Raw genomic sequence first — 18,413 nt, 5'->3', positions numbered from 1 at the left:
AAACAGCAAAGGAAACACATTTTCAGTGCAAATTTGGTCACGTGTAGACGTGAAGCTCGTACAATAAAAAGGCCTCCCGCTGGTACCTTGACTGAGGCTGACTTGATGTCTAGCCAACCACCTTTGAGAAAAAAAATGATTTGTGTGCAAAAAAAAATCAGTGACATTAGAGAGTATTTGAGTGACAAAACCCAATAAGGATTTGGATTCTGGCAACAATATAAGCTCTCATTGTAACCTAATGAATGTGAGAAGGAACCAGAATCACTGAAGGATTTAAGCACGTAATAACATTTTCAGGTTATAAAATCCGCAAACATGTTGCAGACGGCAATTTTGGAGCTTAATGAAAACACCATTTTGCACTCATGAATACTGGCTTAAAATGGAAGTCAACCCAAACATGTTTTTTTTCAAGAATATGTTCTATGCAGGCCCACTAGTTGAAACAAGGCATTCTTATAAATATTGCATTTATGGAATAAGAGTTAATCCACCTTTTTTGCCATCTCCGGGGGCGGCCATTTTGTCACTTCTGTCAACTGGAAATGACATCACAGTTGCTCAGGGCTGAGGTAGCGACCAATCACAGCTAACCTGTTTTCTGAAGCTGAGTCATGATTGGTCGTTATCTGAGCCCTGAACATCTGTGATGTCATTTTCAGTCGACAGAAGAGACAAAATGCTGTGATGGCTAAAAGCGGGTGGATTTTGCTGCTTCATTCATATTCCACAAACGTAATATCAATCAGAATGCCTTGTCTCAACTAGTGGGCCTGCACAGAACATATTCTGGAAAAATATACGTTTGGGTTGACTTTAAGCAACTGACGAAGAACTCTACATGATTGTGTTGCTGTGGTACCACAACAAACTTTAATTTCCAAAATACATTTCCCAAGAAAATAGTTGTATTTGGAATAAATTGTCCTAAAACCCTGAATAGCAATACAGGGAATATTTGACTGATGTGATGTAAACAGTCTCTGGTTTGTCCAGTGTTTTTGTGATGTCCGTATCAAATGAACAAATACTAAGCTAATAATAAGATAATAACAATGGTGGAGAGTGTGAAAAGAGCAACAAAGGAGACATTTGTGTTCAAGCACTCTTGGACCCCATTTCAAAACCTAGCCTAACTGGCCTCCTAAATGCCAATTTTCAAACACTTTGTGACATGAGGTGAATGTCTGATCTGATGATGGGCAAGCTTTTGGGGGCAACATTTCCATAAAAAAATGTTTGTCAGATTCGTACTTGTAAAACTCTTAGCGCCTGATTTACTGAAGGTTTACACAAGCAAAAACAGGCAGAAGCTTGACTGAACGCACAAACTTGATTGCGTCTACAAACAGATATGGAAGCCGATGTGCTAATTAGGATTTTGTCTGCGAAAGTGCTGAACAGTTCATTTTGTGTTTTGTGGGAGGAGTATACAATATATATAAGCACATCAATTTAGCCTGCGATGCAGTGATGTCATTTGAGTCTTATGAATGATCTAAGGGCTGACTAAATAATGCCGCTGGGTGTTCAAATTCGAGGTTCATTTTGTCTTAAGGATTTTGGTTTGGCTTACAAGCTTTAAAAAAAAAGTGAAGCCCTTAGCAAAAACTCTGTCACTTACTGGAAAGGGGGCAAAGGGCGGTGACGCAGAGCTGAGGTATGGAAGTTTTCCAGAGTTGTACTTTTTAATTAGCGTGGTTCAATTTGGCTGGATCTTTGATGAGGGTCAAAGTATTTGGAATCTATCGAGGAGGGACAATTAGAAGCGGGCAGAACCTCCTCATCTGTCCAGTATGATGCAGTAAAGCTGGCTTGAAACAAGAGTTGGGTTGCATTTTGCTCTTTAACTCTTTTCACTTTGTGATTTCCTCTTTAACTTACTTTTACACTTATAGACAGATAAGAACGCTGTAATATTATGAGGACATTCTCTTTAATATCCCAAAACGTGTCAGGACTGTCCCAGGTCTCGGGAACATGTTGTTCCTATCATTAGAAGCAGAAGAAGTCTTCCTACAGATGAACTGACTGACTGGCTACTCCGAATGCCCTTTCACTTAAAATAATGACAATGTGAATGTAGCTGCTAAGAGCCCTCTGGGACATTCCATGGAATTTGCCTGAACGGAGACCATAGTGGCCCCCCCTCACACGGCCACACACATTTACGGGTCACACGTGGACACCATGCACCGCCGCCTTAATGAGACTTAAGAGGGTTTTCTGGTCACACTCTAATATATCGTCGGGCTGACTTGATCACGTACAGTATGGCGATAATTCAGCTTGCCGAGCACTTTCAAGTCGCTGTGCTGTATTACAACAAGCCGATAGAGCCCAAAAGGAATGCCTACATGAGAAATTGTGGATATCAGTCAGTTTCGGTGCCAGTACTCAGTGTTCTCTGACCTCTTGAAGGAGATGCAAATGGAAAACAGACAGCTATGACATTTGCATAAACGGTACTGATGGGGGGGAAAGAGAAGATCTAAGATAGAATTATTCCAGAGAAGAAGGTGTTCCCGGATCATTTTTTACTGTCAAAAAGATACAACTGGATAATGCACGGCGTCAAGATGGCTCTGCCTGCTGAACTTTTCAACTTCAGCAGCAAGGCAACCACAATCCTGCCTTCAAACACTTTTGGTTTACTTTCAAAAAGAAATGTCCCATTGAGATGAATTATATTTTAAATAATATGTTCCAGAGTCTAAACTGTCAACATCATAAAACCCTATTGATGGTACAGGCAAAGTCATGTGTTAACATTATTGTCATACAAGTATAATAGCAGAATATTAAAGCTAGGCGCAGCGGTCAACAGGCCCCCCCCCCCGCTTGAACTCGAATAGTTGGCAAATAATACACATGCTTTAAAATTTGTGGCACAGGACAGGTTCTATTTTCAAGGAACCTTAGAGCTGCCAAAATGACCCTAATATACTTTGACCTGGATAAACACACCTGTAAAACTTGGTGAGTTTGTAAGTATGGGAAAGCAAAGCCTCAAATTGGCAATTTGTTTGGTCTAACAATAATGTTGACCCAAAACATTTCAAGGGGGCCTTTCCACCTCATATTTAAAAGAACAAATCACAAGCATATTGGTACTCGCCACTTGGCGGAAGCACAAGAAACTACCAGTCTATATATTAATTCAGCAATTAGCTCTTGTCAATGGAAAGCAGACCCTTTTTTAGTACGAATGGGGCCCATCTGATATTTGATTTTGTTCAAAATCTATGTTGTTGAACTTCCTTTCACTTTGCAATGGAACAATGGCTCATGACTCAGCCCGCTTTTGACGTTGGGATGTAAAAATGGGCATTCCCAGTGTTTGCCTTCTCATTTGTCTTACTTGTCCGGTGTTTCGACAAATGGCTGTCCCAGCCGTAAAAAAACCACATCCTGCCCCCATTTAACCCCGCCAGATTCTATAGAGTAATTATAAACATCATTCTGTCAGCACAAGTACTTTGCAGCATCAGCTCGATTATTGGCGACATGTGAGCTTTGTGGAGTGATTTAGGCGCCCCAAGTGACAGGACAAGGCCCGTTTAAAAATAATTTTGTAAATTTATGTTGATGTTTTTGGCACAATGTTGTCTGTCTGGCTTCTTAATGAACATATGTAGCCAAGTTTATAGTCGAGAGGAACATGAATCCTACCTGAAATGATCCAAACCACATTAGTGCCCTTAAAAGTAACTCTGACTAGAGTTGAACATTTGACTATATTTCCTTGATCAACAATATGGTAACCTGTTTTCTGAATCTGAGCCGTGATTGGTCATTGTGAGCAGTTGTGATGTCATTTTCAGTCGACAGAAGACAAAATGGCCGCCCAAAGCCTTGAACAATAAACAACAAATATTTCGGCGCCCTAATATTTTTAAACAGTACTACATATAAAGTATGTAAAATAACAGTCGTGTGTGAAAAAAAAATAAAGTTAAATGGTTCGTATTCAGTTGTTCTAAACTGCTCAACACTACTTAAAACTTTGATTGGCTTTATGCTTCTCTTCCACCATAGTTAAAAGGCTTTGTAGTATAATACAAGGCACACTTTACTGTCTTCCCTATTTGCTGCTGTCCCTCCCCTCCACTTTCTCCACACATACCTGCCGCTGCCACTCTGATAATCTCATAATTTAGCACTAAATGAATTGGCATTGATAAATAGCCACAAAGTGCGCCGTCAATCAAAAGATAAAGCAATTACCGACACGCCGGGACTCAATTGGGAAATATTGTGTTTGTGGGCGTGCAAGTGGCTGTAAATGCACCTCCACACTCCACTCGTGTAATTATTCCCATGTGGTGCTTTATGCACATGTACAGTGCAGACGAGGTCATTGAGCAGAGGACACATCGGGGACAGATAGAAAGGACACAATCCTGACTAAAGTCTGGGAAAGTCTGCTCACTTTTCAAATTATTAAACATGTGTGGCTGCGCATAAAAGCTACATTAGATACTTTGTTCTCTTATCTCGTTTCTTATTCGATTGTCTGGCTTCAGTGTGAGACACACGGAGGGATTAAGCACTGATATTGGCCTTTACAGCATCTTGGAGCCAGCCCACAAGCTTTACGGCATGGTGTCAACCCTCCTGTTTGTATATTTACTTGGAAAGTGCATGTATCTGCATCTGTGTGTGTGTATCTTGTTTATGCAGGGCATTGGGTGCAATTTCCCGTATACGTGTCAGTTCCTACATGCAAGTGCCTTTTATGTGCCGTCGCGGTAGCAAATCTCTGCACTTTAACAGTGGCTTCACTGTGTATGTGCGTGTGTGGGTGTGTGTGTGTGCGTGTGTGTGTAAAGATGGAGCAAGCAATGAGGGAGGGAGGGGCGGCGGGCGGGAAATAGGGAGAGGAGGGGGAGCAGACACTATGCAATGATGTCATGGTCCCAGCGGAGCGACAGCCACACAAAGTGACTGTCTGAGGTGATGGCGCAGCATTCTCGGCGAGGGACTAAACGGGTGCGAGGCGCTCACGTGTGCAGGGAGGAGGCGCTGGGTGCACATCTCCCTAGCTCCTCAGCGTCGCACTTCGCCTACCTGGATGATATCTTCCCCTTCCCCCTACCTCACCCATCCCAGGGGACTGGCTGTGGCACTGGCAGATGACACAATAAGTGCCGAGGCAAGCAGAAGCTCTCTTCTGGCCACTTGTGTGCTGAAGTTTGCATCGCGTGTGCATTCACATTGGCACGCATGTCCCAATACGCTCTTGTGTGCTGTACATCACCTGCGCCGCATGTACGTGCGTATGTGTGTGCGCGCTTCACCTGGCTCTTGATGATGTCGTCATCCTGGTGGATCTGCAGGACGTATCCCGAGTTGCAGGAGATGGTGCAGCGGTCGCCGTTGTAGAAGTGGCGGCCGGCGTTGCTGCACTTGAGCTCTGCATTGCGGATCAAGGGCTCCTGGCAGTCGATGGCTTCGCACGAATAATGTACACAACTGCGAAGATGGTGATGTTAGAGGGAAGGTCGAGAGAAAGCGAAAGAGTGAAATGAAACGTTACAAATGGTGTACATGCGGGTGAAATAACACTGCAAAATGTCAGCGGCCACATCCATCCATCAATGACTGCTTTACATATCGGATCGATAAACCGCATGGAGACAGAAGATAGCCATATTTGAATGCCGTCATGGTTGAAGGCTGGGGGGCCAAGACACATTGTGGAGTAACGTGTGTTAGAGGAGTGGCGGGATACAAGGACTGTCTTGGCATTTCATGCTCATGGAATGCCTGCACGCCCAAGCTGGCAACATTTTATTAGTTGTACTTTTTTTTTTTTTTTTTTTTACAACAGGCTATCATATAGGGGTCCACACAATAAGTGTTAGTGTGTGTGCTGCAGAAATGTAATCCATTTGTTTTATAGCCTCGCATGTAGCCGTAATCTTTCTTGTTTACGTGCTTTTTCCGCTTCCACTGAATCACAGGCTGCCTATGTATACTGTATGCATGCGCCCATGTCCGATGGTTCCAATCCACCACTGACAAAGTGAGAATTTATTGTTCATAATGAAATTAGCCCAAACAAAATGTTAAATATGCATGGTGGGACATCTTGTGGCGTTAATAATGATGCGATCATAGTCTGTTGGATGCAGCTGTGGCTCAATTGGTTCGAATCCCGGAGCTCAACGTTTGCTGTCAAAGTGTCCTTGGGCAAGACACTCAACCTAAGTTGACTCACAGTCGGCCTTACCTGGTGTAATAATAAATAAATAGAGTAGTTGCAACATAAACCTGGTGAATTAAGAAAAAGGGCAAGAACGTGTGTGGATTTAAAGTTACTTATAATATCATGTTTGAATATAGAGGTGATGAAACAATAAAATATTTAAAAAAAAAGATTAAAAAAACAACTAACTGTAATGCCTAAAAACACAAAATATAGTAATGTCAATTTTAACTGTATGAACTGTAATTGTTTATACTTAAGTAGATTGGATCCAGATGCTTTTACTTATTAACATGATAAAATAAAATTGAGTTAATTCAATGCACATTTTTTTCCATTGTATGTATAGGCGGTACACTGGAGGTTCCTTATAATCTCCAGTAGGTACTTGGAATCCTTTTGTCGTAAATTTGAATTTAACCACCCAATATTAAGCCTCCCCTTCTGCTTTTCCCAATGAAAAGTGCATCGTATAACATAATACTTAACCATAGACTGGCACGAAAAGACTAAACGGGGCAACGGTGTGCACAAAGTGACGTTTAATAGCTTTTACTGTTGTTAACGACTCAGAGTGGAGGCAGATGAGGGAAAGTGGGCAGGGGTGGCTGGGGGACGATGGTGTGTGTGTGTGTGGGGGGGGGGGGGGAGGGGTTCAGGGATGTAGTCTTTTGGAATGTTACAGAAAATGTGTGTGAGCAAGGCAGTACCAGAGCTGCAGGCACATAAAAAGGGGAGAACTTGGAGTAGATGGCAAAGAGGGTTGGGGGGAGCTGGCGTCTATGTTCACAAAATTAAAAATTGGATTTAATGACGCCTCAAAAGTCGCACCACACCATGTGCGCATGTAACCAAGTTCAGCGGGCATCAAGGAAAAATCACAACTTCTGTGCCTATATTTTTTGCTTTTTCTTTGGCTTGTGGTGTTTTGCTCAACACTTAGGACTGACCTCAACAAGCGTTGTTCAGAAAGAAAGATATAGTCTTAGCAAGAGGCGTGTTTCTTTGCATTGATTAACTTATTTTTACAACTCATAATTACGCAGGTTACCATATAGATTTTCTTTAAGGTAATAAAGTGGATTTTAAAACAAAAAATATAGGACTATAGTTGAGAAACTCAGAGCAACAGCGAGAACCTCGGAGGAGCAATGGCATGTCATTGCGTAAAAAGTAAGGTAATATAATCTTTATTACTGTGCAGGGTAGTTGCTAATGCAGTCAGTAACGTAAAAATGTACACAGTCGGTAACTCCACACTTTAATTATTCGAAGTGACCCTTGACGTGTCTCAGTGTTGCTCTTTGAGTTATAAGCAAATGTTCAAATGGGCGCAGTGGCTAAGGTGTGAACAACAGCATCTAGGAAGCAATTAAATCCTACCTTTATTTCCTGAGTATTCTGTCTTATAGAGGCATTTATTTCCTAGTCTGAAAAAAAAAACTGCGTGCGACCATTCGACCGAACTATCAAATTCATTTAAAAAATGAGTTTTATGCATGTGTGTTTTTACCACTATGAGAGTTAGTCAAATAAGCATGTGTTGCAGGCAATGCAGATGAAGTCCTAAATGCATTTAGGTGGTTTTGGCACATGACAAATAGTACAAACAGCTCTATCGCTGGCCGCACACCTTCACAAATAAGCGTCCTTTGTGGATTGTGATGTTTACTCGCAGCATGTGGCGTGGCAAAATCTTGTGAGTGTGCGTATGTGTGTATGCATCATCAGTGCGAACAGTCACATGCGTGACAGCGGTGTGGCAATCGGGTAAACAGTGCGAGTTCCTTTGTGCGTGTGTGTCATGCTATTTGTGTTAAGTGACTCGTCAACCAAAAAGTTTCAATTCAAAATGGTATCAAAACTCAGAATAGACAAATTTTACTGCGAAATCTCATTAGTGCTCCAATAAACAACCCGGAGGAATGACATCAATAATTGTCGGTGATGATTGACTTCGATTTGAAGTGGTTGGCTGCATCACATTTAGGCTTTCCAAACACTTCCTCACACACAGGTGCAATATATATATATATATATATATATATATATATATATATATATATATATATATATATATATTATATATATATATATAATATATATATACACACGTATATACTGTCTACAAAAACATACATACATGCATACTAATATTTACACTACATGAATATACATATTTATATTTGGTTGTCTGTGTGTGCCCTGCAATTTACTGGCAACCAGTTCAGGGTGTACCCCGCCTATTGCCCGAGGACAGCTGGGATGGGCTCCATCACGCTCGTGACCCTCATGAGGATAAGCGGATTGGACGGCAATTCCAGTTTTGTGTTTTTGTGGGGAATCAAGACATCTGCTTTGCTAGACTTTTTGGAGTTTAACGAATCATTTCTGGTCAGAGGAAATTTGTCCGTCAGGGACGTATAAATAAACTTCCCGGTGAATACAGGCAATGTTTAGCACATTCGCGGAATTGCGTCTCGGATTGATTTTGAGTAAATGATGCATGTCTGATTCCTCATTCCTGTGGTATGGCATGCCATCATTTGGCATAAACATATGATTACGTTAACTAATTTGAGTCAGACTACAATTGTATAATATTAGCGATGGTGATAATAATAGCAATGTTTAACAATATGAAATATCTTGTCCTGCTTGTGATATGTTGGCACATTTGCTTTCTCACCTTTGACCCGTGGGGTTGTAGATCTCATTGCTCTGGCAACCGCTGATGGTGATAGGGTCAAAGGACTGGAAAGAGCGCAAGCCGACGCCGGAGATGGCCACCAGGCGGGAGGCGAACATGACCAGGATGGCCTTGGTGTGGTAGAAGGCCACCGACAAATCGTGACTCACTGGAATCACCAACGGATTTGTACGGCAACTCAGTCGCCACTCGCCTGGAAAGAAGGACCAAGAAATTTTTAGGATTTTGTTGACCAAATCTAGGCATTTCCACTGGATCCAAAGTAAACACAAAAAAAGGAGATCCTACAAAGGCCCATCTTATTATAGAACTACAGTTTAGTGATCAATTTTTTGTGGCTAAATTGGCAGATAAAGTGAATATTTTTTTTGAAGAACGGGTATTTTTTCACAGCTGAAAATGACACAAGAATGTGACAAAAGCTTATTCAAAAGTTGTGATATAGATGTTAATCAAAACTATTTGATGTTTTCATGATATTTTTACATTCTAAAAATGATTAACTATGCATAATTTTCAACAAAGAGACACATATTTGTCAAACAAAAATCTAACTTCAAATGTGGCCAGCGTATGACTAGTTTTGCGGTGACTGAACATTTCATTGAAACAGGATTTGCTACCAAATGCGCAGTCTGTAACAAATCAGGAATTTTTCCTTGGTTTAATGTTATGCAATCTCAACATTCATCAAACAGATTATTTTGCATGTATTGGAATAGATTTGATAGAGAGACTGGACGTGAATGTATATAATTTATATTTATTGTATTATATTCCATGGCCAGCATGATGGAAAATATGAATGTTAGGAAAATAGAAGACACTAAATTGTACATAGGTGTGAATGTGACTGTTCATGATTCTTTGTCTATATGTTGCCGTGTGATTGTGAGTCATTTGTGAGTCAGCTGGGCTAGGCTCCAGTTCACCTCCAACTCTAATGGGCACTATAGAAAATGGATGGATGGATATTTTTCACAGCAGTGTGACTTGTTACTACCTTTGGAAACTTGTTGGAAGAATAAGTACCCTTCATAATTGATATATGGCAAACAAATACCTCATTGGCAGTGGGAATAGCACAGAGATCCCACAAAATGGATGCATTACAGCCACCGTAGATTCAGCATTTACTCTATCTGCCTGTGCCTTTTTGACTGTGCAAAACCTTGCAATGCGGGATATCGGGAAAATCACACTGGTCAACAGCAAGTTTTAATCACAGATGGCTTTATGTGTCCCTAATTGTATTTTGCGGTTGCGCAATACAGATTATACCATCCATCCATCCATTATCGATACCGCTTAGATGGGTCGCGGGGCGTTTTGGAGCCTATCCCAGCTGTCTTCGGGCAGTAGGCGGGGGATACCCTGAATTGGTTGCCAGCCAATCGCAGGGCACACAGAGACAAACACCCGCACTCACAATCACACCTAGAGGCAATCTAGAGTGTCCAATCAATTTACCATGCATGTTTTTGGAATGTGGGAGGAAACCGGAGTACCTGGAGAAAACCCATGCAGGCACGGGGAGAACATGCAAACTCCACACAGGGAGGCCGAACCCACGACCTCTGAACTGTGAGGCGGACGTGCTAACCAGTTGACCACCGTGCTGCCTACAGATTATACCATACGTGGTAATTTATAGCTATGACATTTCAGAAAAAAATTGTAACTGTGGCCGAACCTAAACCTTAATTCTTAAATGTTACTAAATACATTACTACAATATAATCAGAGGTTGGCCTTCTGTCAGTACTGACAGATGTCAGTGACAGACTGACGGAAACATGCACGTTTGGTCTCGAGGGTGAATAAACACCGGGTTTGCTTCGAGCGGACTGCATTGACCATATACTGTATATAGAAAAGCGTTGCCAGAAACACTCAGCTTTGACCTATAGTCGATAAGATAGATCATGCTAAGTCCATCTGTGGTTTGTGTACAGTGGCTCGCAGTATGCACAAAACGGCTGTCATCTGCCAATTAGGTAAGAGAAGAAGTGGAGAAGGAGAAAGAGGAAGCTTACTTTGGATCTGACCGCCCCATTATAGATCATGGGTAGATTTAGCAGAGACAGAAGCAGGACAGACAGAAGCGTGGTTAAAATAACAATGATGGAGTGACTGACTGACAATGACGGACAAGCGGACCGGTGAAATTTACTGACAATCAAACTGTAGTTTAGCGATGACGGAAGTGTAGCTGCGATGACGGAAGTGTAGTTAAAATAACGATGACAGAGTGGTCAGTTAGTAATGAAATAATGACGGACTTGACGATGTCGGATGGGTGGCCCGGCCGCTGGTGAATAACGAACCGCCAAATTTATTGATGTGCCAATCCCTGCATATGATTCTCATTTAAAAGAGTACTATCGTTATTGTTATTGTTATTATTATCATTATTATTATTATTAGGAAAACCTGATGTGCTAGAGAAAAAAAAACAGGGCAGATACAGAATCAGTGCAAAATGAATCTGGAAAGGTTTACTTGCATATCTGATTAAAAAAATTAGTAAATATTTGTTGACCAGTGGTGAATAATAATGTGAATAATTACTTTCAAAACAACAGGGCAGGAGAAGTGCATTCTAGGTGTTAAAATTTCGGCTGTTGTTCCAGCATAGTGAAAAGCCTTGCACAAAGGTGGTGACCTTCTCTTATACTGGTAAAATTGCTGGATGGGTGAACCTCATCCCCACATTCCATGTCACTGACATTTGATGTATGAACAGAACATTGACAAAGTAAAAGTATATATGAAGGTTCTTGCCAAGACTATGGATTCCTTCTTTGGTGTCCACCAGCTGAACGGTGATGTTGCACTGAGTCTGGTCGATGTAACCCGTCCCATCAGCCGCCAGGTGTATGATCACCGCCGCAGCTACCATCGGATGAGAGAACTGGGCCTGTATAAGGGAAGAAGAGACCATGTTTCCAAAGAGTAAAACGGACTGCGCTATTAAGTGCTTTTCCTCTGAGCTATATTCAGTTCGCATATACTGCACCATAAATGCAAGTGGCTGTGTTATGGTGTCACATTTTTTTATGCACTTTTTTTTCCCTCTTCATGGCCAAATCTTAAAAGTTAATGTTTCACGAACACAGGATGTTATACAAAGTAAAACCAGGATACACTGTATGACTTTTAAGTTTGTGTTCTTTATGTTTAAAGAAAGCAGCCACTGTAATGAGAAAATGATATTATATTGCACCGCAGGTCTCCTGGTTTAGAATGTGGTAGACCAACTTCATATGGATATCACATAACCTTGATCAAAACTGACAATTTATTCACTTAAGTTGTGCCATCGTGCATGCTAACATAATAGCGGACAACAGTAGGTTCATAAGCTACAGTTAGTGACACACACAGATCAAACACTGAGTTTTAGTATTTTGGGTTCATATTCCCGGTTTGTATTTTTTATTTATAACAGTGAGTCAAAATCCTGATTGACTCAAACTGTTGTATCAGTACCAAGTGATACATTTAATCCGTCTGGTTTTACCTTAAGCCAGTAGTTTGGGTATCCCCAGGGAGTCTTGCGGGCGTCATGACACGGGAACCAGGCGTATTGGGAAACCCCATCAGATAGATCAAACACCTTGGACTGACATGTCTAAGGTAAGACAAAAAGAAGAGGGCAATAAAACATTCATTCATTCATTATCCATACCGCTTATCCTCACAAGGGTTGCGGGCGTGCTGGAGCCTATCCCAGCTGTCTTTGGGCAGTAGGCGGGGGACACCCTGAATTGGTTGCCAGCCAATCGCAGGGCACACAGAAACAAACATCCGCACTCACAATCAAACCTAGGGGCAATTTAGACAGTCCAATCAACTTACCATGCATGTTTTTGAAATGTGGGAGGAAACCGGAGTACCCGGAGGAAACCCACGCAGGCACGGGGAGAACATGCAAACTCCACACAGGGTGGCCGGAGCCGGGATCGAACCCACGACCTCTGAACTGTGAGGCGGACGTGCTAACCAGTCGACCACCGTGCCGCCGGGCATAAAACATTTACTACTATTTTGACTAATAGACAAAAAATAGATCCTAGTCTCAGCATCCCACTTGCTACTTTTCTTTACTAGTCCCCAATGACCAGGAACTATCGTACCAATCCATGGGCCATTTGGTACTGGGCCACAGTGAAACAACATTTTCTGCAAAGAACCCCACCAAAATAAACATTACTGCCCGGACTGGACATAAGTAACACACTTTGGATGCCATTCTCTCCTATTACCCCTAAGATTCGACAGGCTCATTTAAGAGAGACAAGTGCAACGCTCCCACCAGAGTAATTACAACAACTACAGTAAGTGCAATAGAAGTTGTATTTTCAATTATTTGTTTCTATGATCATCCATAAAATATTGCTTTTTATAAGTGGCTGCTTTAATTGCCTATAAAACATCATGTCACACCTCTCCACTACAAAACGCTAAAGCAGGGGTGGGCAATTCCGGCCCTCGAGAGCCAGTATCCTGCCTGTTTTCCATCTCTCCCTGCTGGAACACACCTGATTCAAATGATCATATCGGAATCGCCCACTGCTGCGCTAGAGTGTTGCTACAGTTTCGAATTTGCTGACGCCCCTTTTACAAAGAAGCGGGTCAAAGGGTCCAACTTGTGTTGGATGTCATAATTTGCTTTAAAAGGATCGTAAAACGAATAAAAAATTGAGAAAACAGCATAAATTGAAAAGAAAGAAAAGTGGCAGCGAGGAAAATGTGACAAATGGACACAAAAGATCAGCAAACACAAAAGCGAATGGAGGGCAGATAACCAAGCACGGCTAGTTTCGCCCGCTGCCCTGACCTAGTGAAATGGGACACCTGTAACCGGAGATTTTTGCTACGGCGGCTACTGCAAGATTCTGCCACCGTGGAAAAACTGTCCTGACCACCTATCTGCCCATATATCTGTTCCCTGAATCTGTTGACATGGCCTCTATGCTTGCTGCTGATGCAGCAGAAATGAGTATTCCTATGAGAATGCAAATGCCATTTTGTGGATAGAGTCCCATGACACTGTGATGCAACCAGACAGTTTTTGTGTCATTTGATAACTGCCGAGGAGAATGTTACGTGTGAAACACCTTAAATCCAATCTGTTGAACCATAAGATTAGGAAGCAATTCAACTAATCACTGTGTTTGCATGACTTGCTTTTAAAGATCAAGTGTGAAGTAATTTCAGAAAATGCCAAATGAAATCTAAGTAAAGTAATTAAACGTCATACAAAAAATAAAGCATATAAAATATCATTTCGATTTTGTATATTTGACAAAATAATCGTTTTTCCAAAGTGAGATCCTGTCGAGGGACAACCAAGAAGTGAGATGTCATTTTAAGACAACAATGGCAGTGCGCAACTTGGAAAGTGTACAAAGCCAGTCAGAAACCGACTTAGAAAGCAATATTTCAAACTTATCTGAGGCGATCCTGGTGTTTAAAGAGTTGGAGGAAGAGGAAGTTGTTGGCATGATGTATGTTGGACCATACATGTATGAGTCAGATGCTCAGGCTGCCAAAAATGTTGTGCCCAAACAACCGGACATCGAGTGGAGACGAGACCCAGGAAGAATAGTAAGTTATATAGGGTACATTTTTTTGCCTAGCGTTATTGTTTGAAATTCGACACTGTGCTATGCTGTAAATTACACATGATGAGATAACTTACTTGGTCCATTTATTCTGTTAGCACTGAGAGCTTATTGGGTTGGTGTTCCATATCGTCAAATTAACGTTATTTCTTGTCACATTGTGATAGTACTAGTAAGCATAAATAAAGTATATTCAATAAATCATACAATGCAAGTGAATTTACAATAAGAGTGACTTGTGACACGATCGCGACCATGTCAAGTTGACGTGGATGTATACGTTGAGCACCAAACTTGTGCCCTCTACAGGGAATTTATTTAGATCTGCAAGTACAAATTCTGTGCCAGTAAAAGTGTGCCAGCTCATGATGTAGTGGGTAGAGCATTCACTCTGGTTGAAATACTGCTCTCTCTACCTTTATATTTTTCTTTTTTTCTGTTTACAATTTCTTGCGTTCCCTATTCTTGTCTTTTGGCCACTCAAACAACTGTTGGCCTGAATGTGAACAATGCATCACCACACAGCGCCGAGGCATTTCACCGAAAAACGCAATAACAGGAGAATCAACAATGCAGTACAATGTCTTACTGGCAAGTCCATCTCTTTAAATGACGTAACTCGCCAAAGATTACCACAAATTTTCGAACATATTCATTTTTGTTGTTAAGCACATTGCTATGGGTCGAATTATGAATCTGGGTGGATTGCGTCAGAAAAACGCACAAAAGTATGCTTAAAATAGGTTTAGCCATTCGTATTACTCAAAAGATGGTTGGCCAAGTTGATTTCACACTTGATCTTTAAGGATGAACACCCATGAAAAGCATTATTTTCTTACAAATACAATGGTACCCCTGAAGTTCAACCCCAATCTGTTCCTTGACGTCGGTGGAACTTCAATTGGGTCGACTTTCAAAACAAAGCATCCCAGTGGCATCAATCACACCGTTCCAGTGCACAGTGTTGTGTTTCACCCTCCTCCTCCCAACCAGTTCCAGCCTTCAATACTGTGTTTTTCTAAAGATTGTTTGTTTCATCTAATCTTAAAGCCGCAGAGGTATGTCCGTCTGTTTATCTGTCCATCCATCATCTGATCTTAATGACTCCCCAATCGGTCACTTGTTTCCCATCTGTGACCAAGCAGTGGCCTTGGCTCCATGCGTTATTTTTTTTTTATAAAATTTCATTTTAAGCTTACTACTGTCTTTTCCAGTTATATAGTACCTGCGTTTGTTTCAGTCAAAGTTTAGTTTTCTTTCAAGCTTGGTCTATACTGTATATATTTTCTGAGACAAAGCAGAAACTGATGGATCTCTTACTCAGTTTTCTTCAAAGCACATTGTTACAGTCCAAAGTAAACCAACAGTTTGAATGTCATGTCAGCAGCAACTCACAGGCTCCATTTCTATTAGAAACAGCCCTTGCTATAAAAAAAATTGAGTTGCAAGAACTAAAAATTACTTCCATGACACAAAAATGAAAGTTGCAAAGATTGCAAGACTGACCGCTATGGACATCGAAATCACTTAAATAAATGGATCATCAATGTACGGACAAACTTAATTGAACAACAGAGCTATACACGATTGATTTATATAAATTCTTGGAAAGCCCAAAATGCTGTGTACAACGAATCCCATCTTGCACATGCCCAGCGTTAACCTATGAAGCTTAATTTGATACACCCGTGTTGCAAGATGTCGGATCCTTCAAACACGCTGCAGGGAAACATTCCTTGGACTCCTTTGAGCCGTGATCAGGTATTATAATAAGACCAAAAATGTGTCCCAGAGGACAGTAAAAATGAACGTTTGTTGATGAATGCTTCGAGGGGAGGGCTACAGAACCCTGCAGACATTTATAGACGTCTCTTTATAACAGGTTGAGTAATAAACCACATGGAAACAATTATTAATATTCCAAGGCTACTTCAACCAGTTTACCATCTGCAAAAGCCAAAGTCTGCAAGACTGGACAAACATCTGGTTAGTAATGTAGCTATTATTGACAAATTTGAGGCAGGTTCTCTCTGCAATGTCTTTGCCATGAGTCTTTCACTCAATAGAATAAAAATGAGAAAATTGGGAAAAATACATGGGTTGAATGAAAACCAGATGCCTTTAGCTCTATCACAGTCAAACTGTATCAGTACTGACCAGTCAGCCCACCCCTGGAGGCAAAAGTTACTGTCAAAGGCATTAGTAACTGTATCTTTGTAGGATGTGGTATTCAGGGCCAAGGCGGCTGTTCACACAAAAAGTGACTGGCAGGCAAACTACACAGTAGTTTGCATAAGAGTGGTACTTTGTACAACACCAAAGTCAGCGCACTCTAATATAACAAGGCAAAACTGGAACAAAACATTTGGAAAGAATATGACGACACAGATATTTGCCCTCCTTTAGTCCGGGTATTAAGAAACACCGCCTGCGAGCAGACCTTTCAATTGATTGCTTGATTAAAACAGTCATAATATCACAGCAGGAACAGATGACAAAAGATGGTACACAGAATATTTATAGTCTCAAGGTGAGACAAGGGAAGGAGAAAGCAGATATGGATGATTTAAACTGGTAACTGTGTGCCCAGTGAGAGAAGCGAACTGTCTTGTCTTCAGCATTAGAGTAATGTAAATCTGAATACAGTACTTCTAGCGAATTGTAATTGTCAACATAAGGCAAGGTAGCTTTATTTATATACTGTAGCACATTTCATACATAAGGCAGCAACTCAATGTGTTTAAAAACAAGCAAAGACACAACACCTAAAAGCACTTACAAACACACCAGTTAGCGACATTCGGAAGCAAAGCGAAGAAAACAAAAGCAAAAAGGGTGGAGAGAGACTAAAAATTGCACCATTTATTAATCCTATTCTTGTGCACTCAAGGTTTCCATACTTTGTGAATATTAAAAGAAATTGACACACACATGCTAGGGCATCCAGTCTTGAACCCTAACCTCCAACTCTATTTGGGTGTAGCCCCCAGGACTACAATCTGGACTTGTCAGCAGTCAGTCGCAGTGCGATGGTGAATTGGGCATTGAGTGCAAATCGATCTTTCGCCAGCTGTGTGGAAGTCAACTATGTGAACTACCACACTACCAGTGCAATGATGAATGAATGAATGAATGAATGAATGAATGAAACAGTCAGCCAACTGTCAGCAAACATTTTATTGCCCATTTTACTACGAGTGCCTCCCTTCTGCCGATGCAAAGCCACTTTGGACTGTCTTAATTGTGTCACCAGTTTTCGAAGCGTCTAAACAAACCGTTGTGACTCATTGCTGCATGGAACTTGTTTTTCCCTCTATCATCCACATGCCAAAGAGAAAGCCAGAGACTGTTCAGAGATCAGCAAGCATAAATCTCCCGAAAACTTTACTCCTTGTGATCACAGTAGGAACCACATGCAGCGAACCACTACATTGAGTTCACATCCCTTTAAAAATATTCAAAAAGCTCCTGTAATAAATTCAAGGACGTCACAAAGTACCAATACCAAATCAAGTACACGGTACTAGGTGTCCACTCGGAACAAAACCCCACAGGAAAAACATGCGGTCTTAATTTGTACCAGCTGGCTGGTCAGGCCGGCCGTATCTGGAGGCACCCACTAGTGTTTGTTAAACATCACTTTAGCTAACAGCAGCGTTAATGTGAAGCCAAGGGGCAATGGAGAGAAGAGGAAGTCGAGCAGAAAAAGAGCGAGAGGGCAACTGTCAGAGTCATTACGCTGAAAATATGCGGGCACAGGAAAATGTACAGTTCGAGTAAGAAGTAAAGATTAAAGGAGGAATCATCGTTGGTAAAGACAGAGTAATGGCAATAAAAATGACTCCTACAGAGTAATGTA

General features: G+C 41.3%; 1 protein-coding gene across 2 annotated transcripts in view; it reads right to left on the bottom strand.

The window, feature by feature from the left end:
- Nucleotides 1-18,413, bottom strand: part of pappaa (pregnancy-associated plasma protein A, pappalysin 1a) — a 100,537-nt gene that overhangs the window by 27,075 nt on the left and 55,049 nt on the right. For both annotated transcript variants that reach the window (XM_086054144.1, XM_086054145.1), the window contains exons 11-14: nt 12,448-12,558; nt 11,709-11,844; nt 8,904-9,117; nt 5,304-5,478 (exon numbers count right to left, since the gene is read on the bottom strand). In XM_086054144.1, coding sequence (XP_085910270.1) covers nt 5,304-5,478; nt 8,904-9,117; nt 11,709-11,844; nt 12,448-12,558 — 636 coding nt within the window. The remainder of the gene's footprint in view (nt 1-5,303; nt 5,479-8,903; nt 9,118-11,708; nt 11,845-12,447; nt 12,559-18,413) is intronic.

The sequence above is a fragment of the Filicampus tigris genome, chromosome 15 (assembly GCF_054856515.1).
Source record: "Filicampus tigris isolate MCC_2025a chromosome 15, RoL_Ftig_1.0, whole genome shotgun sequence".
NCBI classification, from domain to species: domain Eukaryota; kingdom Metazoa; phylum Chordata; class Actinopteri; order Syngnathiformes; family Syngnathidae; genus Filicampus; species Filicampus tigris.
Note: the sequence above shows the minus strand (reverse complement) of the source record. Positions and strands in the feature narration are given on the sequence as shown.